Source organism: Zootoca vivipara, chromosome 8, assembly GCF_965207765.1.
Source record: "Zootoca vivipara chromosome 8, rZooViv2.hap1.1, whole genome shotgun sequence".
In the NCBI taxonomy this organism is placed as follows: Eukaryota; Metazoa; Chordata; class Lepidosauria; order Squamata; family Lacertidae; genus Zootoca; species Zootoca vivipara.
The window spans coordinates 31,537,016-31,558,294 of record NC_142591.1 but is presented as its reverse complement, the minus strand read 5'-3'; the positions used below and the strand labels follow the sequence as shown (position 1 = coordinate 31,558,294).

Genomic DNA, 21,279 nt, shown 5'->3' with positions numbered 1-21,279 from the left:
AGCCAGATGACTCACTTGAAACAGACTGTTTCTAAGAGGAAATGTTAGGCTTCTAGTTCACTGGCAGGAAGCATGGCTTAGAGCCTCATCCTTCCGGCTTCAGCAAACACTCCAGGATACAAATTAAACTACAGAGGGTACCACAAATATTGAGGACACTTCGCCATCTTGAAATTGGAGATATTGCAGGAGTGTGGTTTTACTGATTTGATACCGCTTCCCCACATCTCAGCCCCACAAAGCATTTGTGTGATGGTTTTTGACATGTAGATCTTGATGGCTGGATTGATTATGTTCTCCCCTCTCGAGTGGAAGAACCTGTATAACTGTCCAGTAGAGGGGACAGATAATAGCTTAATTGCATCCAGATGGGGTTTCCTTGAAAGCTTTTCGTCAATAAGTAATCCTAGGTATTTAAATCTATGTACTTGCTCGAGTGTATGACCATCTAATGTCCACTTGGACTCGGTAACCCTCTTACCGAATATGGCAACCTTAGTTTTGGCATATTTAACTTTTAGGTGTTCTTTTTTACACAGTTGGCCAAATTCGACCAGCATCCTTCCGAGTCCAGTTTTGTTCAAAGAGAGCAGGACGAGGACATCAGCGTAAAGCAAAATGGACACTTCACTGGTTTTACTGTACAGAACTAAATGTACAGAACTAAATGAGAGCAAATGTTTTTCTGATATGGGTTTGTTGACCATGCTCACAGTAGTTCCATCTTGTGTTCACCTCCATTTTCTAATTCTCCTTCTCAGTCCAAGCCTTTAACTATGAACATAATTACCGGTATGTGCCCTCATCAACACTTGTCACAGTTTCGCAGGACCAGATATAATCTTTGAGCAGGACTCAACTAATGAGTCTTGTCGGGCAGAACCGATGCACAAGGACTCCTGATTGCTCAACAGGGCTTTCCCCGCTTGTCCTCCCCCATGTGCTTCCCAAAATCAACTCTAGGAGCGTTTGAAGAACCGCCAGAATGACACACACGGAAGGGAGGTGGGAGATTGTTCTGACAGGCAAGCCAAAACATTTGCCCTGTCAGAAGGGTCACCTTAGTGTGGCGATGAGTCCCTCCTTTTGCATGCTTCTCATAACACATACGAAATGGCACAGTATAATCTTTAAACATGAATTGTGAAAATGATGTATATACATCTTTCTTTGCCTGGAAAAAATGGAGTTGGAGATTGGGGGTCATTGTGGCTTGAGAAGAGATGATAAGACTTCGGAATCGTGGGGCTGCCATGTTCTGAACTTATTGTTGTCGTTTAGTTGTTTAGTCGTGTCTGACTCTTCATGACCCCATGGACCAGAGCACGCCAGGCACTTCTGTCTTCCACTGCCTCCCACAGTTTGGTCAAACTCATGTTAGTAGCTTCGAGAACACTGTCCAACCATCTCATCCTCTGTTGTCCCCTTCTCCTAGTGCCCTCCATCTTTCCCAACATCAGGGTCTTTTCCAGGGAGTCTTCTCTTCTCATGAGGTGGCCAAAGTAATGGAGCCTCAGCTTCATGATCTGTCCTTCCAGTGAGCACTCAGGGCTTATTTCCTTCAGGATGGATAGGTTGGATCTTCTTGCAGTCCATGGGACTCTCAAGAGTCTCCTCCAGCACCATAATTCAAAAGCATCCAAATACTGCAGTTGCCTAGAATACCTGGGGAGTTGTACAAGCCTGCCATTTTTTTTTTTACAGAAATCATATAATGAAGAAGGGACAATGGTTACAAAAAGAACAACTGTGTAGGAGGAGCAGGGTCAGGTTACAATTCCCCATGCGTGCGTGCTGGAGCGGGTGCTGCTGCCATGTGTGGGGATGTTGGAAATGGGATGACCCATGCGCCCCTGCTCTCCTTACCAGCAGGAATGCCTGCATAGTGCTATTGAGCGACCTGAATCCCACAAACAGGTAGTACCGTGTTTCCCCCTTTTTAAGGCGTAGTCATAAAATAAGCCATAGCAGCATTTCTAAGCATTTGAGAAATATAAACCGTACCCCGAAAATAAGCCATAGTGATAGGCGCTGTGCGGAAGAGAGCACTGAGCTCCCCGAGTCAGCAGCAGCAACGCCGACCGCAGCAGTGTTTGCTGAGTCCTTTCTTGCTTTTGGGACTTGGTTACTGTGCTGGCTTGGGATGGTGTGTGTGCAATTGCTGTTGCTGCTTCGTGTTTTTCAGCTGGATTCTCTGGGTTCTAAGCACTTTCCCCCGTTTGTTTGTGAAGCAGCACTCGGCTGCAGCCCCTGCCTCTCCCAGCTGGCTGCATGAATGCGAGGCTGGTTGATCCCCAGGAGGCTGCAGTTGATCACTATCTCCTTTTCCATTTCTTTTGTCTTTGAGCACCCGGCCCCGCCCCCTCTCCCCTTCGTGGAATGAAGAACGGAGTTTTAGCAGCATTTCCTCATTATAAAAAAAAGGTCAGGAACTTTTACTTTAACCTCAAAAATGGGATATTTCCTCTCTCTAAAAACAACTCTGACCTGAACACCAATAAAACGGGGGTAGATCACCTCCAGTTTATAAATCCGCAAGTAGATCGCAGTCTCCTGGAAGTTGGGCTCTATACTTTGGCTGATTGCAAGCCTTTGCATCTTTAAAAAACAAAAACCATGCGCTTCTCAGTCTTAATTTTCCTTTAATTCATCCCCCTATACCCTCCTCCAACCATTGCCTCCTTCCATTCCTTACCCCCCTCCCTCTCTCCCCACTTCCCTCACTCCTGTGCGATCTCATTTAGTCATATACTTGCTTTTTCTGTTGTGTTGTCTATTTTATATTTAATATTATGACCCTTTATGATGTTATTTTTTCCCTTGCGATAATTATTTATTTTTTATCTTTAACTAACTTTCCTTTCCATATTTTTCCATATATAACTCAACACTTTCCCATTCCTTCTTAACTCTTTGGATAGAGTGCCCCCCATTATTGTTGTTAATTTTACAATTCCTGGATTTTTTATGGAACCGAACAGCTCGGGTGCTTCAGAATGTGCCTTCTGTTGCTACAGGGCTATGGGGCTTCACTATTTGACCCCCCCCCCAGGTTGGGATTTTTAAAGTAGTTCTGTGGGTCCCAGGGCGCAGAATCACCCCCGATCCTTTCCTTTGTCTAAACAGACCTCTTCCCCCCTGACTTTGGAAGGCTGTGCTTCAAGGGTGATACCAGGGGGTTTTTAAGACCTGCGCCTCTTAAGGATTGTTACGGTCCATAACTTCCATTGCTTTCTACAGGGTTGGGGGTTTAAAGCACTGCCACCCCCACCCCACCCTGCAGGCGCTCGGAACTGGCAGCGCCAACAACGCGCCCAGCAGCGCGCAGAAGAGAGCACTGAGCGTCCTGAGCCAGTGGGTCCCAGTTGTACCAGCACTTTTTTTAAAAAAAGACACCCCCTGAAAATAAGCCACTGTGTTTTTTTAAGGGAAAAAAGTTATAAGACGGTGTCTTTAAAAAGGGGAAACACGGTACTTCTTGAAAAGGTGCATGGTTTCGTGCAAAAAAAGTGGAGCACAAATAGTGGCAAATCACAGGGTGCTGTAGTGATTCTGTCCCTCCTTGTGTGTTATCAGGAGCAGATTATCATCTTCTGATGCGGAGACCTATGCAGGCTGACCGCAGAATTATAGAATTGCTGCAATTAGTTTGAGGGAGAAAGAGGAGTGGTGACAAGACTCCACTATAGAATCTTCTTTGTTCCTGTATCAGCTGCTGTTCTACTTACTGTGAAAGAAATCAGAAAACTTCGTATTTCAGGATTTTACTGGTGACTTTTAGTGTGTACATGAGCTCTGTTCAGCTCTCATTATCACCTTTATTGAGGACCAGGTGCTTTACTCTGAATGGATTAAGGGGATTTCTTTTTTTTTACTGCTGTATCCAGTCATTATATTATTGGCTCTTGTGTTGCTGTTTAAATGGAAAAAATATCAAGTGGCTTAAAGCATTCTGAGTAGGATTAAACATAGTGGTTGGGAGAAAGCAAAGGCAAAAAGAAATGTGGAGGTGTTCTCTGACAAGTGCTTTAGTTATATAAGAACGCCTATATACAGTAGAGCTGTACAACCTCCAGCATCCAAGGTAATATGCCTCTGAACACCAATTGCTGGGTACCATGAGTTGAGACTGCTATTGACCTTATGCCCTGCTGATGGGCTTCCCAGGGTCAGCTGCAGTGAAAGTAGGATGAAAGTAGGCAGTATTTCATCCAATCCAGCAGGGCTCATTTTATATTCTTAAAATACATGCATCTCTCGTCACCTGAGGCAGAAGAACAATATATTATGTGAAATTTGTAAGTGAAAACAACTCATGCTTATCATCCTAATAAACTGTATCTGTCATACAATCTATTTACTTTCTGGAGGTGATTAACACTCCTAGGGAAGTTAATAGCAAAAAAAAGCTAACAGTGAATTGCAGCTATATTTGGAAGTGGAAGAGCAATCACAGAAAAAATCATCGTTCTTATTCTTCATTGGTGCTTAAGTGCTGTGAAGGTGAGTTTGTTTGTTGCGTTTCGAATGAGGGCATTGTTCGTCTTCTAGTAAGGAACTGATAATCACTCATTCAAGCAAGGTTTTGCCCCAGAGATAAAATAAAATAGCAGTGGAAACAAAAAATAAAAAAAATCCTTCCAGTAGCACCTTAGAGACCAACTAAGTTTGTCATAGGTATGAGCTTTCGTGTGCATGCACACTGTAATGGATTAGCCCCAGGATGGAAGATTTATTACACCCTGGATTAGACAGCATTAATCCACCTCCAGCTTAACTGACAGCGCATCTTTAGGAGGCGGGATGGTGCCCGGTTTAAAAAAGGAGGGAATAACCGTTTCGGCAGTTGGAAGAGGGGGAGAGTAGTGACGAAGAGAGAAGAAGAAGGTTGTGGGGCCAGGATAGTGGTGGTTTAGGATAGGCTTAGGATAACTTGAAGTTAAAGTCTGACAGAGTTAATGTATAACTGTAACTAAGCTTGTAAACTTATGCATCATTAAGAAAAGAAAAACCTATGTTCTCAAGTAAATAAAATTTATCTTCTTTTCGTGCCAAAGAGTATCGTCTTGGTTATTCCAGCAGTGTATTAAAACTCAGAGGTGGAGACTTAAAGGTAAAGGTAAAGGGACCCCTGACCATTAGGTCCAGTCGTGACCGACTCTGGGGTTGCGCGCTCATCTCGCATTATTGGCCGAGGGAGCTGGCGTATAGTTTCCAGATCATGTGGCCAGCATGACAAAGCCACTTCTGGCAAACCAGAGCAGCACACGGAAACGCCGTTTACCTTCCCGCTATAGCGGTTCCTATTTATCTACTTGCATTTTGATGTGCTTTCAAACTGCTAGGTTGGCAGGAGCTGGGACCGAGCAACGGGAGCTCACCCCACCACAGGGATTCGAACCGCTGACCTTCTGATCAGCAAGCCCTAGGCTCAGTGGTTTAACCCACAGAGCCACCTGGGTCCCTTAGGTGGAGACTTAGAGAAGCGCAAAACTTACCTAAGGAAAAGGGGATAGTTTGTGTCCTAGAGTCACACAGGAAGAGCAGTATGGTGAAAACCTAGAGTGCCACAAGTTTGCCAGGGTGATATGGCAGACTGATACAGTGGGGATCTGAATTGAGGGAGTCCCTGTTCTGTAGGCAAGAGGTTGTTCATTCAAATAGCCCTGAATGTTTGTGAGATCGGGCCACGAAAGCTGGAATTAGACTCTCTTTACTGAGAAGCCCAGAATTGAGGGGTTTATTTTAAGGCGTAAGGAATTGAGTGGGGATTGCTTTACCCCTGTACCCTTTCGTCTCATAATCTATTGGCAGCGTCGGCGAGGGGGTTCGTCGCACACACTTCTTCAGATACACTGAAACAGAAGTCATCAGACCCTTATGTATAGTCAGAGGGTGGGGAGGGGTATTATTCAGAAGGGTGGTGGGAATAGGTGATAGGCTGATGGGAGTGGTAAACCTGTTGACAACTAAAGTTTGTCAAAGGTATGAGCTTTCGTGTGCATGCACACTTCTTCAGATACCTATGACAGCTGATACCTATGACAAACTTAGTTGGTCTCTAAGGTGCTACTGGAAGGAATTTTTTTGTTTCGACTACGTCAGACCAACACGGCTACCTACCTGTAACTGTTGACGACTGTTAACGACTACAATTGGTCTTGCAGGAAAAAGCAATGGGTGAGATGGCTAAAGAAAGCTTTATCATGTATCCAATGTCCTTATTCAGACCAGGTCTCTCCATGGTTTTAAGCTTGGTAATGAGTTGCAATTCAGAAACTTCTCTTTCTAGTCTGTTTCTGATTTTTTTCTGTTATAAGACAGCTACTTTGAGATCTTGTATAGAATGTCCTGGGAGATTTAAGTGTTCTCCTACTGGTTTCTCTGTCTTGTGATTCCTGATGTCAGATTTGTGTCCATAAGTGTTCTCCTACTGCTTTCTCTGTCTTGTGATTCCTGTAACTAAAATAGCAGTGATTAGTTTTAATTTATATATTGGAGGGGAAATTGTTCTGTAAAACAGAACTTACGTTTTGTTCTCATAGAAAAGCACTCTTTAGTACAGCAGCACTTTTTAGTAGAGGATAGAGTTGTTCTCAGCTTTTTTTGCAGAGGGTCAGGACTCATGCATGAACTGTGCTCTGTCTTTTGCCTGGACATGAAACTCACTATTTCTGTGTGCTACTTTTGACAATGCTTTAACACTCATCTGTGGGATTTTGACCTGTGGAAATAGCTGCTATAAAGATATGTAAGGATTCAGCAGGGGGTCTTATCAACACTAAGGGTTAGAACATCACCTGCTTCCCCCCCCAATGGGGGCAGGTAGAACTTTTCTAAACTAAAGCATTACCACCAAGACTAAATCCTGAAAATGTTGGGCTTGCAATAAAGAATATGGAGCATCACTTTAGGGACGAGGTCATTGCATGCATATTCAAGATGCACTTGGCTTTCTAATTACAGTTTTAATTCTACAGGAAATTACTTGTGTATAACATTCAAAAAACATGCATATGCACTGGCATAGCATGGGCTTCTCTGTGAATGTAGCAACCGACAAATAATGTTACTAGCTAGGATTCTATATGCGCAGAAATGGAAGGAAGTAGTAGTTCCAACCAAAGAAGAATGGATAAATGCATAATAATGGACTATGCAGAACTGGCAAAATTAACAGACTCTAATGATGAGTGTTTTATGGAAGAATGGATGCTTTTATTGGACTGTTTAAAGAAATACTATAGTATGATGTACTTGTGAGCAGGATTTGAACTATGAGTAACAAGTAATTCGGTTATATTATTGTGGTTATGATTTGATAGATAGAAGATAGGCTGTAGCAGAAGGGGAGAAACAATAACTCCATGGGAAATGGGGTGGGACTTCGACAAAAATCACGAAATTGTGTTTTGACTGTATACGTTAAAAACGTTGAAACGTAATAAAATAGAATTGGAAATGTTGCTGCCGTGCTACGTGACTCTTTAATTTTCTGTCTTCTCCACAGGGTGAATGTTCCCAGAAGTGCCATGACATCTTTGTTCTGGAGACGGTCTGCGTGGCTTGGTTTTCCTTTGAGTTCGTCTTGCGCTCCATCCAGGCCGAGAGCAAATGCGCCTTCTTGAAGACTCCGCTCAACATTATAGACATCTTGGCCATCTTGCCTTTCTACATCTCTTTGATTATAGATACAGCCTCTACCAAAAACACTGACAAACCTGGGGGTAGTGGCGGAGGCAGCGGCGTTGGAAACAAGTACTTGGAGAGAGTGGGCCTTGTCCTGCGCACCTTGCGAGCCCTCCGTATCCTGTACGTCATGCGGTTGGCCAGGCATTCACTGGGGCTGCAGACTCTGGGGCTTACTGTACGCCGTTGCACGCGGGAATTTGGGCTCCTGGTCCTCTTCCTTTGTGTCGCTATGGCACTCTTCTCCCCACTGGTTTTCCTGGCGGAGAGTGAACTGGGAGCCAAGCATGAATTCACCAGCGTCCCCAGCAGTTACTGGTGGGCTGTCATATCCATGACAACTGTTGGCTATGGCGACATGGTACCTCGTAGCATTCCCGGGCAGGTGGTCGCCCTGAGCAGCATCTTGAGTGGCATTTTGCTAATGGCTTTCCCTGTGACGTCCATATTCCACACTTTTTCCCGCTCGTACATCGAGCTTAAAGAGCAACAGCAGAGAGCTGCTAGCAGACAGTTCCATCAGGTGGAAGAAAGCACCAGAACTCTGAATGAGGACAGTTCCCATGAAGGAGATGCCACATGTTCACAAGAGGTTGATGCGGAGGTGGTTCACGCAGAGACTGAACAGGGAACTAAGAGTTGCTGACTCTAGTGAAACTAAAGTATTGTAGGAACTTCTTGGGAACAAGGGCAAGTGGATATTTGTCATATCTGAAACAGCCCCTGAACTGCCCATATCAGGGCACTCAGCCAAACACAGTGTTGGAGAAAGACTGCCCTTTTAAGCATTGGACCAATGCTGTTTCTTAAAATAATACTGAAGACAATTCATCTGCAGCATCCTTAGAACACAAGATACTTTTCAGCACTCATGAGTGATTTTGAAGGAACAGCAGTTTAAAAGACAGGTTTCCACTGTGCACATAGCGGGGAATAACACTGCTAAAACAGTTGTGTGTATGTTTTTAAATAAGCACCCCAAATTCAGGGTAAAGTACATGTGCCATAGGACTGGGGGCAAGAGATAGATTGCACAAGAACTTTTTTTTTCCTAAACCCTGTACCACAGGTGGTTTCATGGTTTTGTAAAAAGTCATGGAGTATTGCACAGAAAGGGTTAAAGGTAAATTTGAAAGTATGGGGACAAAGGGCCATTTCTGACGAAAGCTACCCCTAGTTTACCTCTCTGTTTAATTTTTTCTTCAATAGAATGAAAATCAATAACCACAATTCTGGCTGCCTGCTGACAGGTCTGACGTGTGCTTTAGCTCTTTATGCATTATTTAATAAAACATGCAGTAAGCTTTTGCATCCTAGCTTGGATGGCAGATGTATACAATATGTTCCTTTTTGCTCAGATTTGAATGTATATCGTTTTAAAATGATGCTGTTTACTTCCAACGTTTGCTATCTTATTGCACTTCTCAGGATGTGGCGCCCATTGGTGCCAAGATTTTCAAAACTGAAGAAAACATATCTAAGAAAGGTCAGTTTCTGGTTGGAGGACATTTAGTTCCCTCCCATTATCCACGAATAACTAAAGGGCAGGATGGCGTCCCGTCCCCCCCAGTACAAACAGTTTGTGAACATAGGTGAGGAGGTAGGAAAAAGAACAGAGAGGTGATAATACATACTGTATAGCAGGGGTGGTTTGTAGTGCATTTGGGTGCAACCCATAATTCCCCCTGCCCCGGGGTAAGTAGCATGCCAAAAACTCCCATTTGTGTGTATGAGAGCTATTTTTCCAATGCCTAATTGCCCCACCAGGATGGGGGGCATCTGGTGGGAGAACACGAGGAGGATGAGGCAGGAGGGGAGAGATATTAGGTACAGTATGTGGATGTGAATAGAGGGTAAGGGATGTAAGAGGGAAAGCGGGTGGGCTGTCTCTCCCCATTTTTGGCTCCAACCCCTCCTGCTGCCTGCTCAGCCCTCGGGGAAATAAAGGTTCCCCATCCCCGATGTAATAGGAACAGTAAAGACAAGTGATGCAGTATTATTATTATTATTATTTATTAAATTTATTAGTAGCTTTCTTGCCACGGCAACTCAAAGCAACAATTTTAAGCAAAAAACAAACATTAAATTAATAAATCTAAAAATCCTTTCTGGTTGTTGTTTTTTTTCAAAGTAGATAAACGCTGCAGGTAATTAAAAGCCAAAGGCGTAATGAAAAAGGATTGTTTTTGCCTGGTGCCTAAAGACATGTAATGATGGTCCCAGGTGAGTCTTCCTGGGGAGAGCATTCCACAAGTGAGGAGCCACTACTGAAAAGGGCACACAGTTCTCATGGTGCAGAGGACAGCGTATGAAAAAGCTGAACTTTCAACATTGTGAAAATGCAGAGAAGAAGCACAAGGCTTTTTGCTTCCTGTATCCTCAGTAATATGCAGCAGCTGCTGTTACGATGTAGAACAAAGTCTCTGAAAGAAGTTATGCTGTGGTAGGATTGAGAAATCTCTCTCACACACACACAGAAACAGACACACACCCCAGCCACAAAATCAACAATACTCCTTTCTCACCACAGGCTTGGTTACATGTGGAGCATGCAAACAATTTCTTCATGGCTGTCCTACACAAAGTGAGCAGTGGCAACAGGAGTCGGCACTGCTATTTTCCTACTACAGTCAAGCAGCAGTTGGGTACACTTCTTAGTTGCCATAAGCCTCACCCCATCACCCTACAAAAGGAAGTGCTTCAGATCTGAGCAAAAAAATAAGAACATCATCAGCCTTGGGTTGTTTTTTTTTTAGTTTCTAGTGGATGAAAGTAGTAAGGCTGATGTTTAGCTTCTCTTCAGATGAGTTAATTTGTGGTCAGCAAGGTTGTGAGAAAAATGACATTCCAGATCATATTCAGGACCATGGAAGTCTATTGATTTCAGGGTTTTTTTAACTAACAAAATAGCTGCTGTTTTTCAAAATGCTTCTGTCCTTAGTAAATAATAATCAATTTCAAACATAGCTTTGAATTAATATTTCCTGTTTCTCATTACCACTTGTTCCAAGATATTTGAAAATAAAATACTTTTGAAGCACCCCCATCTAATTGTGCTTTCTTCTTTTACTTACGAAAGCCAATCTATATCGTGCATAAACCAAACTCCCAATTTATTGTCCTGAACTATAGATGCTTTTATTTAATGTGCAAGACAGTTCTGCATATCCTAAGTAGTGGGTGAAAGCCAATCTTTAATGTAGGGAATTCTCTTTGTTGTATGGTTTTATAAACAATATGGTGCTTCTTTTGCAGTTTTGAGATTAGCACAATTTTGGGTGTTGTTGTTTTTTAATCCCACTAAACCAGAATGCTAACATAGGCAGAGAGACAAGCGAGCAGCTCATCCCATGTGGCTGCTGTATTTACATATATCCTGCAATTGTGAGAAACAGCATCCATAAGGCTGCAATTGTCTGTGTATATTTCCTTGTCCTGTATATTTTCTTTAAGGACCACTTCACAATGTTCAACGCTATACAGTGGTACCTCTACTTACGAATGTTTCTACTTACAAATGGAGCTTCGTCCGCCATCTTGGATGCGGTTTAGATAGGATTTTTTCTACTTACGAATTTTTAGATAGGGTTGCTTCGACTCGCGGTTTTTTTCTTCCAATGCATTCCTATGGGATTCGACTTACAAATTTTTCAACTTACGAATGTGCGTTCGGAACGCATTAAATTCGTAAGTAGAGGTACCACTGTATGTTTATTCTAAGCAAACCAAAGATGTTTAAGCTGGGTTGGGAGGAAATCGGCCAAAAGCCTGCACAAAGCATAGAGGGTGTAGGAGGGACAAGAATCTGCTGGAGCTGGAACCAGGTGTATGTAGCAGAAAGGCAAACACTAGAGGTGCAGACTTCACCCTGTAATAGAAAATCCCACATCTTGTGAAATGCACCTATATGCAGCCTAAGTTGTTCCATGAACTGGGCTCTACTAAATACCATGGTGTCTAGAATAATAAAAGATTAGAGTCTCGCTCCAGCTGGTCTCATCTCCACATTCAACAGTAAGGATACCTCCAGACATGATGTTTTCTGTGGGTCTGAATCAGAGTACTAAGTGATCAGCAGCCTACAGAGAGTCTGGCAGTATAGCAAAAGGGAACAGTGTCACTACACTTGGTGTTAAACTCAATGCAAATAGTAAGTCTCAGCCCCACCCTCCACTTTGGGCACTCTGTCCCATCTGGTCACTGAGGAAGGCCTGTCTGAAGGGTGCCAAAGAAAATGATAGACATTTCTATTAGCACCCCTCAGCCCCTCCTATACAGAGCAAATAGACACCAATGGGAGCCTTCTCTCAACCCTATTTGATTGCTACACTGAACAATTTTTGTGGGAGGGAGAAAGAAGGTGGAAACAGCAATTCCAGCCCTCTTTACCCCTGGCAAATGGCATCCATGAGATTACCACTAAGAGAATTCAGCCCCCAACCTTAACATCTTTCCCCATTCCAGTCCCAACTGTTCCTTGTCACTTAATCTGCAAACATGAAACCCCTTCTTGAAATTCAGTTAGGCTACAATTAATGGCTCAGATCATTATGTTTTCCTTGCTTTTAGACATTGAGGGAGTTACTTCCCACTTTCCTTTGTTCTGGTAATGTTGGGCATCACGTTTTCCTGCTTCCACAAGGCTCTCACTGTTGCAGGAATTTAATAAAATAGTTATTTTTTGCTGCATAATAGCAGCAGCTGCCGCTTTAATCCACGGAGTACTATGCCAAAGGGAACCTTTGATAATAGCAAGTGGCACAAAACAGCACTGTCTCCATTCCATTCAGTGCTCTTGATTAAAGAAATGTCATTTCCCTGTTTTATATCCAAAAAAAATGTTGGCTGAATTAAAAGCTATACACTTGTTTGTTGAATGTCGAGGGGAAATAAACAGCAGGCCACGTAGCTTATCAAGATGTTGTGCTGAGCCACTTGGATTCTCAGACTGCAAACTTTTTTGGAGAGCATACCATAGGATGCAGGTTTGGCCCATACTTCAGACCCTAGGATCAAGTGAATTGGCCAGGGGCTATAAAGGGATTCTAGTGTTCTGGGCTGCAAAGATTAAACAGATTAAACCCGGCTTAGAACTACTGGAGATATGCCCCATGCAGTGTCGCAGAAGCTGTTTGCCTTGTTTTTATTGAGCTGTATTTTCACACATTTGTTCTGAGAAGCTGGTGGAGATTTTGTAAGAAATAAAACATTTTCTGTCTTTCCCCGCAGAACTGACTGGTGGAAATAATTTGACAAGTATTTCTTTTCCATGCCCCCCAGTCTCAAGAAAGTTACACATACCCAATACTCATCGATTACATCTGGCCCTATTACTTTTTCTGGATCAAAACGGTTATGTATTGTTGAACACAGTTATAAAGTATGGGCTGTATCTAACTAACTTCTATACAGAGTAGAGCCAATGACATTAATTGACCCAAGTTAGCAATGACCATTAATTTCGACGGTACTACTCTTAGCAGAAGTTGAATACAACCCTATATTTAATTGTATGAATGTGTAACCCTGCTTACTCCATAAACTTAAGACCTGGTAAATCATATCTATCTAATACACTTGCCAAGAGAGTGGATCAGCGCCTAGTATGAGCCTGTGTGAATAATGTATTGGATTTTCAATCTTGGGGGAAATTCACACCCCCATCAATTTGTAGGATGGCGAGACAAACTCTGATTTCTACTGACATGCTGAACCACCGCCAAAAGGCACTTCTCTATCTTACAATTGAAAGGAACAACAACAAATTCTGTGCACAACTGATTGGTTTATTTTTTAAAAAAATGCAACTGATAAATCAACATTAGTGCCATTGAGATATTCCATACAATCAGCAGAAAGATGGATTTAAGATTTACTTAATCTCTGAACTCTGATGCAATCGTGGTTACACAGATTTCTTTACCTGTAAAAAGAACTGCAATTTTTTTAAAGCCAGTGATTCACTGACCACTGAGGTGCCCTTTAGATGTTCTCCCAGGTATGTAGCTGTTTGTATGCAAGCACTTCACCTGTGGCTAGGAAAATGTTTCAATGACCCAACCATGGAGTAAAAGTGACGGGGTCTTTTCTGCAGAACTTGCACTGGGTCATTTAAACATTCTCCCAGGCACATAGAAGCTGATCACAGACTAGCATTCCTACACACCTGGGAAAATGTCTAAAAGACACCTGAGATAGCTGTAGTTCCACTGGAATCTGCTGATGTTATTAACTGGCATGCCTGAAAACAGCCCTTGAGCCTTTCCCTAAATACCTTGAAATCAGGGATTCAGGGGTTCCCCAGTTCCTGTTTAGATGCCACAGATGAAAGTAGTGTTTTTAGACACAACTCTATTGGCTTTTCTTCTGGCATCCGCAATCCTGGCATGAAGGAAACTGTTTGGATATTGACAACAAATGGTTATCAGTTTAACAGATCTAACTGTGAATCTGTGCACGGCATCCTGGGAAATATTACCAATTTTACCATCAATAATACTCGTTAAACAAAGAGGCATGGGGGATATGCACAGACTAAGCTAACACAAACTAGCCGAGTCTTGAGCCCCTTTTCAAAGAACAATTGGGCGGGGGGGGGGAGACTGCCCCATACAAAAATAAAGCACAGCATTGCAAGTTACTGTTAGGAAATCCTGTTGTACAAGTAGAAATACAATCCTCATTACAGCAGCATACAAGGGAAATAGAACTGTGGTGGAAATTTATAATTTAAAAGACAAATGCCCAGAAGTTCTAACACAGCAAGAACATTTGTGAAAAGGAGAGCAATTAAACATTCATATTCTGCCATGCCACATAACATCAGCTAGGTAAGGTCACTTCAGGCATTAGGGAACAAGCATGGTAACCAATCAATAGCACAAAGTCTGAGGTCAACCATAGCGCTTCACACTAAGCTCTCAATTAAACAGTTTTCCTGTGGTTCTGTTTATATGCCAGCCAGGGAGGGAGAGATCCACAGAGCTACTGCAGAATGATAGTAGCCTCTCCTCTTTCTTCTTTTAAAAAAGAACAGTCTGGTCTCCAGGACAATTTGCTCCTCAGACGTGGAGTGTCTAACTGGTAGAAGAGGAAGTCCAGCCAGTTTTGAGGTTGTTCCGTACTCAACAGACGAAGAAATTAGAAGCAAATGTACAAGTGCAGAAGGCAAATAATTCCTTTACTTTTTTTTAAAAAAAAACCACAACCCTTATAACAATTATGAAACTTCCCTGTCTTTTCAGTACAGAAAAGATTTGGCACAGCCAAATGTATCAAACAAGGAAGATGCTCAGCTAAAAACAGCTTTCGTAGATCAGACGTGCAGGTGCATCAAGTTCATCCATTTTTTTGAAAATGTTTTAGTGGAGGAAAGCAACCATTTAAACAGGTTTCTATTGCTGACCCAAAATATAATCCATGTAGCAGTTTCATCTAGCCTTGGAGAATATACAGTATGTTTCTGGACAACCATGGCTTGTGGAGAGAACAAAACAGTTCCTGAAGCACAGCATGACTGCATATTCACCTTACCAGGTCAAAGAAGGTTCCTCTTGGCAAGCAGCCAAAGAGGAGTGGTTTGAAAAGTAGAACAGTTCAAGCTGTGCAGTTGCTGAATTCTAGATCAAGTCTTCAGTAAAGGAAATATGCAAGTCTGAAACCGGCAAACATACTTGAGGTACAGATTTTCCCCAATCTTCATCTACGTTGCATGTAGATAACACAAGTTCTCACCTGTATTTCATATACTATCTCAATTACTGGCCATGGAACTTGCTAAAAGGAAGCAACATTCAAGATCTTAAAGGGCTAGAAATAATGTTAAGATTCTTCCTCCTCCTCAATATTTGGCTAATGCAAAGAACACATTTGGCATTAAATAATACTAAGGAAAGTGTCAAGTTTCAGCTTTCTTTTTTGAAAAAGAGGCCTGCTGTGTTATTCATCAGTAGGCAATTGCTCTTCTTCCTCCAAGTGGTTCTTGCCTAGCCTAGCCTACCTTTCATTCATTGGAGCAGACCGCACACGCAGGTAGTTTGTTTTAAATTAAGATGCAGTTATATAGACAGCACTCCCATTGTCAGTGCAGCTTAAGAGTGTACGTCGGAAGGCATTTCACTGTGCCCATACTGGAAAGCCTCACCTATGTAACACTGCTGGCTCCACCGCCAAACATATATGGGCACAGAGAGTTCAGGTTAAGGCCTAGGGCTACACATTTGGGTTCTTTCTGGCTTTACCCCTTCCAAACAGCTACTGTCATAAATCCTTCATTGGGTCTTTTGGCAACGCCTCTACAGGGTTTCTCAACCTGCTCAGCATTTTTCCTCAGGTCTCTTATGACTGTAGCCACTTCAGAAAGAAGGCTGGGTTGTATTAGACTTCTTCCTTCCCTTCTTTCTTCACAGCAACAAGTTGACTGCAAATTCATTGTTTTTTTTCATCTGGCCATAGCATCACCCACTCCACAACCGCACCTCACACTTTGATCTATTAATTGGACACACTGGTCCAGCAGTGTGTGCTTAACACATTTACACTGAATAAAATACATTTTCTTTACATCATTCATTTACCCCTTTCTTCCTAGCTGCAGCCTCAGTCACCATTTGGAAAAAACAATTTTAACATTTCTGCCGATAACTGCATTGCCTTCATGAGTCCTAACTGAAATATAACAGACATTCCAAAAGTATGACCCTTATACATTTTATATAAATAGGTAAAAGCTTCAGACAAAATACTCCAATTCTTGTGATTGAACTTTTTTTAAAAAAATAGCACTGAAAAACATCCAGCCCTTGAGTAGGTACACATAACCCCCCACACACACACACACAAGCACATATATACGAAGCGTGATGAGTGAATAAGACTTATAGATATGTCCATATATATATATATATTGAAAAAGCACCCTCATGTGAGCCCCCAAAAGAAAAATCCATTCCAATGGATTTGGAACACAAAGAAAGCAAATAAAAGCAATGCCAGGTCTGATACCTGAATAGGTTTGCATGTTGGACGCTTCTATTTGCAGCCCATCAGAAACAGAGTATTTACAACTGAAAGTGAAGCTGCAAGGCTGGCTCCAAGTATTTTGACTGATAGCTGCCTCCACTTTGTGCTTTAAAGTGCCTTCGTACTGGCCGGGTGTGTTGTGTGTGAAGCTGGCTTTTGAGGGTAGCAGCTGTAGAAGTAAACCTGCAACAGAATGGCCATATCCACAAAGACCTGTAGAAGTCCACAGATAGAGAACTGGAAGGGAGCCTGGTTCACAAGGAAGTACATGGTCTTGAAGGTGTCACCACTGGTCCACATCAGCACCATCTTGACACTTAACAGGGAGAGAAAGGGAAAGCACTTTTAAGAAAAGGAAAAATTGAAAACTGAAACAGAATTACAACCGTAGCACAGCGTTGTAACTGTAACTGATTAAATATGAGTGACAGTTAGGATAAGCAAAGCACAATCATCAGCAAATTTTATTATCTTCTGCTATAATGCATGGCAAATCTAACATTAATGTGGAGAGAGCTTTTGTCTACTCTTCGGCAGAGCAGCCAGTCCTAAGCCATATAGTTCATACTAGAAATCAAAAGAATGTCACAGTACATAAAATAGAGAAGCAAAATGTCTCTTTCAAACACACAAACTTTATTAATTTTTCAAATGCATAAACAGGTTCCTATATTAGAAGCCGTGATATTTAGCTTTTGAAACCAGTTATGACTAACCCAAGGCTATTGAGAATGAGCTGGTTTGGATCATCATATTTTGGCTTAATGTATGAACTTTTTACCCACACAAGCAGCTCAAATCATAATTAAGCTAGGAAGTATCCAATTAACCACAGTTTCCTGTTTGACTCAAAGCAGATAACTATGGTTACCATCTTCAAAAAAGCCAGACTCTTAACCCAACTTCAAACCACGGTTTTAAAGATTGTGTCTGGCTCCAAAGCTGGCAAACACAGCTTCCTAGCTTGGGTGGAATGGAAAACTATGAGCCTTCCAGGTTCACTCCCCTTTCCATTTATTTATATTGGTTTATAGCTTACTCCAACTCACTAGACAATCAGATTATGCACACATACCAAGAAATAAAACAGTGTCTCCAAGTATATAAATAATTAAAAGGAGTACCTTAATCATTACTCATTACTTCATATAAACTACCCTTGTGAGTCCTAAAGCACAATATTATTGAAACTTTTCTTTCTATTCAAGTATAATATTGAAGTGAAGGAAGTCAGAGATAGCTTTTATAATTTAAAAAATAAATTTTCATTAACACATTCTCAGTGGTGAAAGTCAAAACCACTGCCAGTTTTTAAGTGCCTGTAACAGTCTTAATGCATTATAAATGGACATATTTTTAATGGAATTATAAGCAGCTCCCAGTAAAAGCTTTGGAGTTCATTGTTATAATAACCTAAAATATATTATGCAACGTGTATGAAATATAATTGAAAGCGATGAGCACTTCAGATCTTATTTACAAGTAATCAGACGCAACCATGTGTGTGACAAAATAGGGGAAACGTCCAGCAATTCTCTAACCAGTGAGAGAGAAAATGGAAGCAAAGAGAAAAGTGAAATGAGACAAGTTTATACTGTAGTTGACAGCAGTCCACAAAAAAAAGGGAAGATCCATGTTAGGGATTTGGTTATTTGTTTATGGTTCAATACAAGTCATAAATAAAATAAAATATGAGATGTGTAGCACAGTACTCAATGTGGCAACTAAGAAATAAGATCCACTGCATTCAATGGTATTTAATTGTATTAAGAGGGCTCAGGATTACAGCATAAACACAAGTCAACTTGTGTTTTGAAGAGAGCAAAACTATCACAGCTATGCGTACACTTCATACAAACCCAGTTAGAGATCAGAAAATAAGGTTATGCAAGAGATAAATTAATGCTTTAAAATGATCAATCCTGAAGGAAGGGTCTCATGCTACAAGAGAGAGTTGCAATCCTCTCACACGCTACTTAAGATGCCCTGAGATCTCAGTTTCCTGGGGATGGTGCCTGAAAACCTAGAAGCAAAACAGGAAGGACTTCATAGAAGAAGAGGCAACTTATCATCGGATCCGGAGCTACTGTCATTGGTAGTGACTGTTGCAAATGTAACTGCAGTCCATTCTGCTCATACTAGGACTAGCAGAAAACAAGCTACATGGCTCACAAACCACATGGGGCATACACTGGGAAACGGTTGAAAGCCCTGGATGCATATACAGCTCTCTTGCATGAACTGATACCGAGGACAGCAATCAAAAGTGCAGCAGGGGATTGCACAGCTTTCTGCCTGAAGGAACACTGCCATTGTACTTGCACAGAGCATTTCTCAATATTTTAGTAACCCATAAGCTCCAACATTAAACCCTATGTATGCTTTGACGTTCCCATTAAAGTATTGGGACAACAGTGTTTATGGCAGCCTTTGATGCTGTATTGTGTGCCGTCTAAGAACAGGAATGATTCTACACAGTGTTTCAGTAATATTCACTACGCATCTTCAATCCCAACCCATGGGATGCACTGTGGAGGCAAGACAAAACTTAGAAATGGATACATGGACATCCTAAACTTCTTTTTAACCTTGAACAATAATTTGTTTGTTTGTTTAGTCGTTTAGTCGTGTCCGACTCTCCGTGACCCCATGGACCAGAGCACGCCAGTCACTCCTGTCACTCCTGAACAATAACAAACCTAGGCAATTTATAACACACACACCCCTGTCTTATTTGACTGTGCTTTTTAAATGCTGCTTTAAAAAATATTGTGCACCCTACCCTACAGGCCTGAGTTTTTGCACATAAATACAAAAGAAAAACATTTTCAGATGTTTTCGTTAATGCCACATATTTTTTCAATATGCCGCAGTCATTCTTACTCATTTATCAATGCTTTGTATTTCAAGCCCACTTAAAAGGGAAGAAAAGATAAAGCAGCGCAGTTACAACCCCCTCCAGTTTAGTAAAAGTGTGTTTGCCCAGAGGCCCAGGGAGGGAAAAAAGGGAAAGTTGCCCCCACTCCATGCCCACTCAGGAACTCATCTGGTACAATTAGTGACACTGGAAATTTCTGCTTCATGTGTGCCCCCATTTATGATATTATTGTCTCTTCACTGCACAAGCTCAGCTTCCCTGATGAATAAGGGAATGACTTCTTCTTTTTTGCATACAGTATATCTAAGAAAACCAGGCTAGCTTTGCAGACACACCACTTTTTCCTATTCAGTCATTTCAGAATTTCATATGGGAGAAAGAGACTTTTGTAAGCTGAATAAAGCGTTGCCTTCTGTGAAGTCCAACAGCCGCTCGGAATTCTTTCCCCCCCCCTTTTTTTAGGTTGGGGGGGAACAGAAAGAAACCCCAGATAGGCAGGAAGCTAGAAGTAGCACACAATCTGCCTGGAAGCAAGAAAGAAGCCAAGTGCATGGACAGATAAGGAGGATTTCATTTCACAAAGGTTATTTTCTCCATTTTGAGCGGCTGTTCTACGGAACAATTTTCCTCTCCATTAGTAGAAGGGGGAAGAGATATGCAACAATGCAATCATTTAATGAAAGATACAGAAGGCATTTTAACAAGCTGGGAATAAGCTAAGGAGACTTTGAAATCCTGCCGACTTCAAAATAAAAGGTCCAGAATGTGTAAAACTCGAATTTTATTTACCAAGTGTCTAGCAACCATGTAGTGTGCAGATCCATGTATATCAAATGTGTAACAAGGCTGTGTTAATGGTAAAATTCCAACGGGAGAATTTGTTGTTGTTTAGTCATTTAGTCATTTAGACTCTTCGTGACCACATGGACCAGAGCACGCCAGGCACTCCTGTCTTCCACTGCCTCCCGCACAGTTTGGTCACTCATGTTCGTAGCTTCGAGAACACTGTCCAACCATCTCATCCTCTGTCATCCCCTTCTCCTTGGACCCTCAATCTTTCCCAACATCAGGGTCTTTTCTAGGGAGTCTTCTCTTCTCATGAGGTGGCCAAAGTATTGGAGCCTCAGCCTTCCAGTGAGCACTCAGGGCTGATTTCCTTCAGAATGGATAGGTTTGATCTTCTTGCATTCCATGGGACTCTCAAGAGTCTCCTCCAGCACCATACTGTAATTCAAAAGTTTCCAAATATTGCAGTTGCCTAGAATACCTGTGGAGTTGTACAAGCCTGTATGCAGCTTGCCATAGTTTGCTTTTGCGTAGTCAATGAAGCAGAAGTAGATGTTCTTCTGGAACTCTCTAGCTTTCTCCATAATCCAGCGCATGTTTGCAATTTGGTCTCTGGTTCCTCTGCCCCTTCAAAATCTAGCTTGCACTTCTGGGAGTTCTCGGTCCACATACTGCTTAAGCCTGCCTTGTAGAATTTTAAACATAACCTTGCTAGCGTGTGAAATGAGCACAATTGTGCAGTAGTAACGGGATAATTTAGTCTGACCCAAATGCTGCTTTTACTAATACACTAACATTTCCATTTTTGACTATAAAATACAATATAGACCCAGGATTCTGAAGCTTCAAACAAACAGCAAAAACCAAACAAGAAAACTTGTTGCAGAATTTGGTAACCTCAGAAG

General features: G+C 41.9%; 2 protein-coding genes across 4 annotated transcripts in view; one reads left to right on the top strand and one right to left on the bottom strand.

Moving 5' to 3' along the window:
* The window catches only part of KCNG2 (potassium voltage-gated channel modifier subfamily G member 2), a 48,542-nt gene extending 37,807 nt beyond the window's left edge, over window positions 1-10,735 (top strand). For both annotated transcript variants that reach the window (XM_035125801.3, XM_088676259.1), the window contains exon 3: window positions 7,511-10,735. In XM_035125801.3, the coding sequence (XP_034981692.1) occupies window positions 7,511-8,335 (825 nt within the window). In that variant the 3' untranslated portion in view covers window positions 8,336-10,735. The remainder of the gene's footprint in view (window positions 1-7,510) is intronic.
* A 2,719-nt stretch (window positions 10,736-13,454) lies between these two features.
* Window positions 13,455-21,279, bottom strand: part of SLC66A2 (solute carrier family 66 member 2) — a 55,663-nt gene continuing 47,838 nt past the window's right edge. For both annotated transcript variants that reach the window (XM_035125802.3, XM_035125804.3), the window contains one exon: window positions 13,455-17,026. In XM_035125802.3, the coding sequence (XP_034981693.1) occupies window positions 16,819-17,026 (208 nt within the window). In that variant the 3' untranslated portion in view covers window positions 13,455-16,818. The remainder of the gene's footprint in view (window positions 17,027-21,279) is intronic.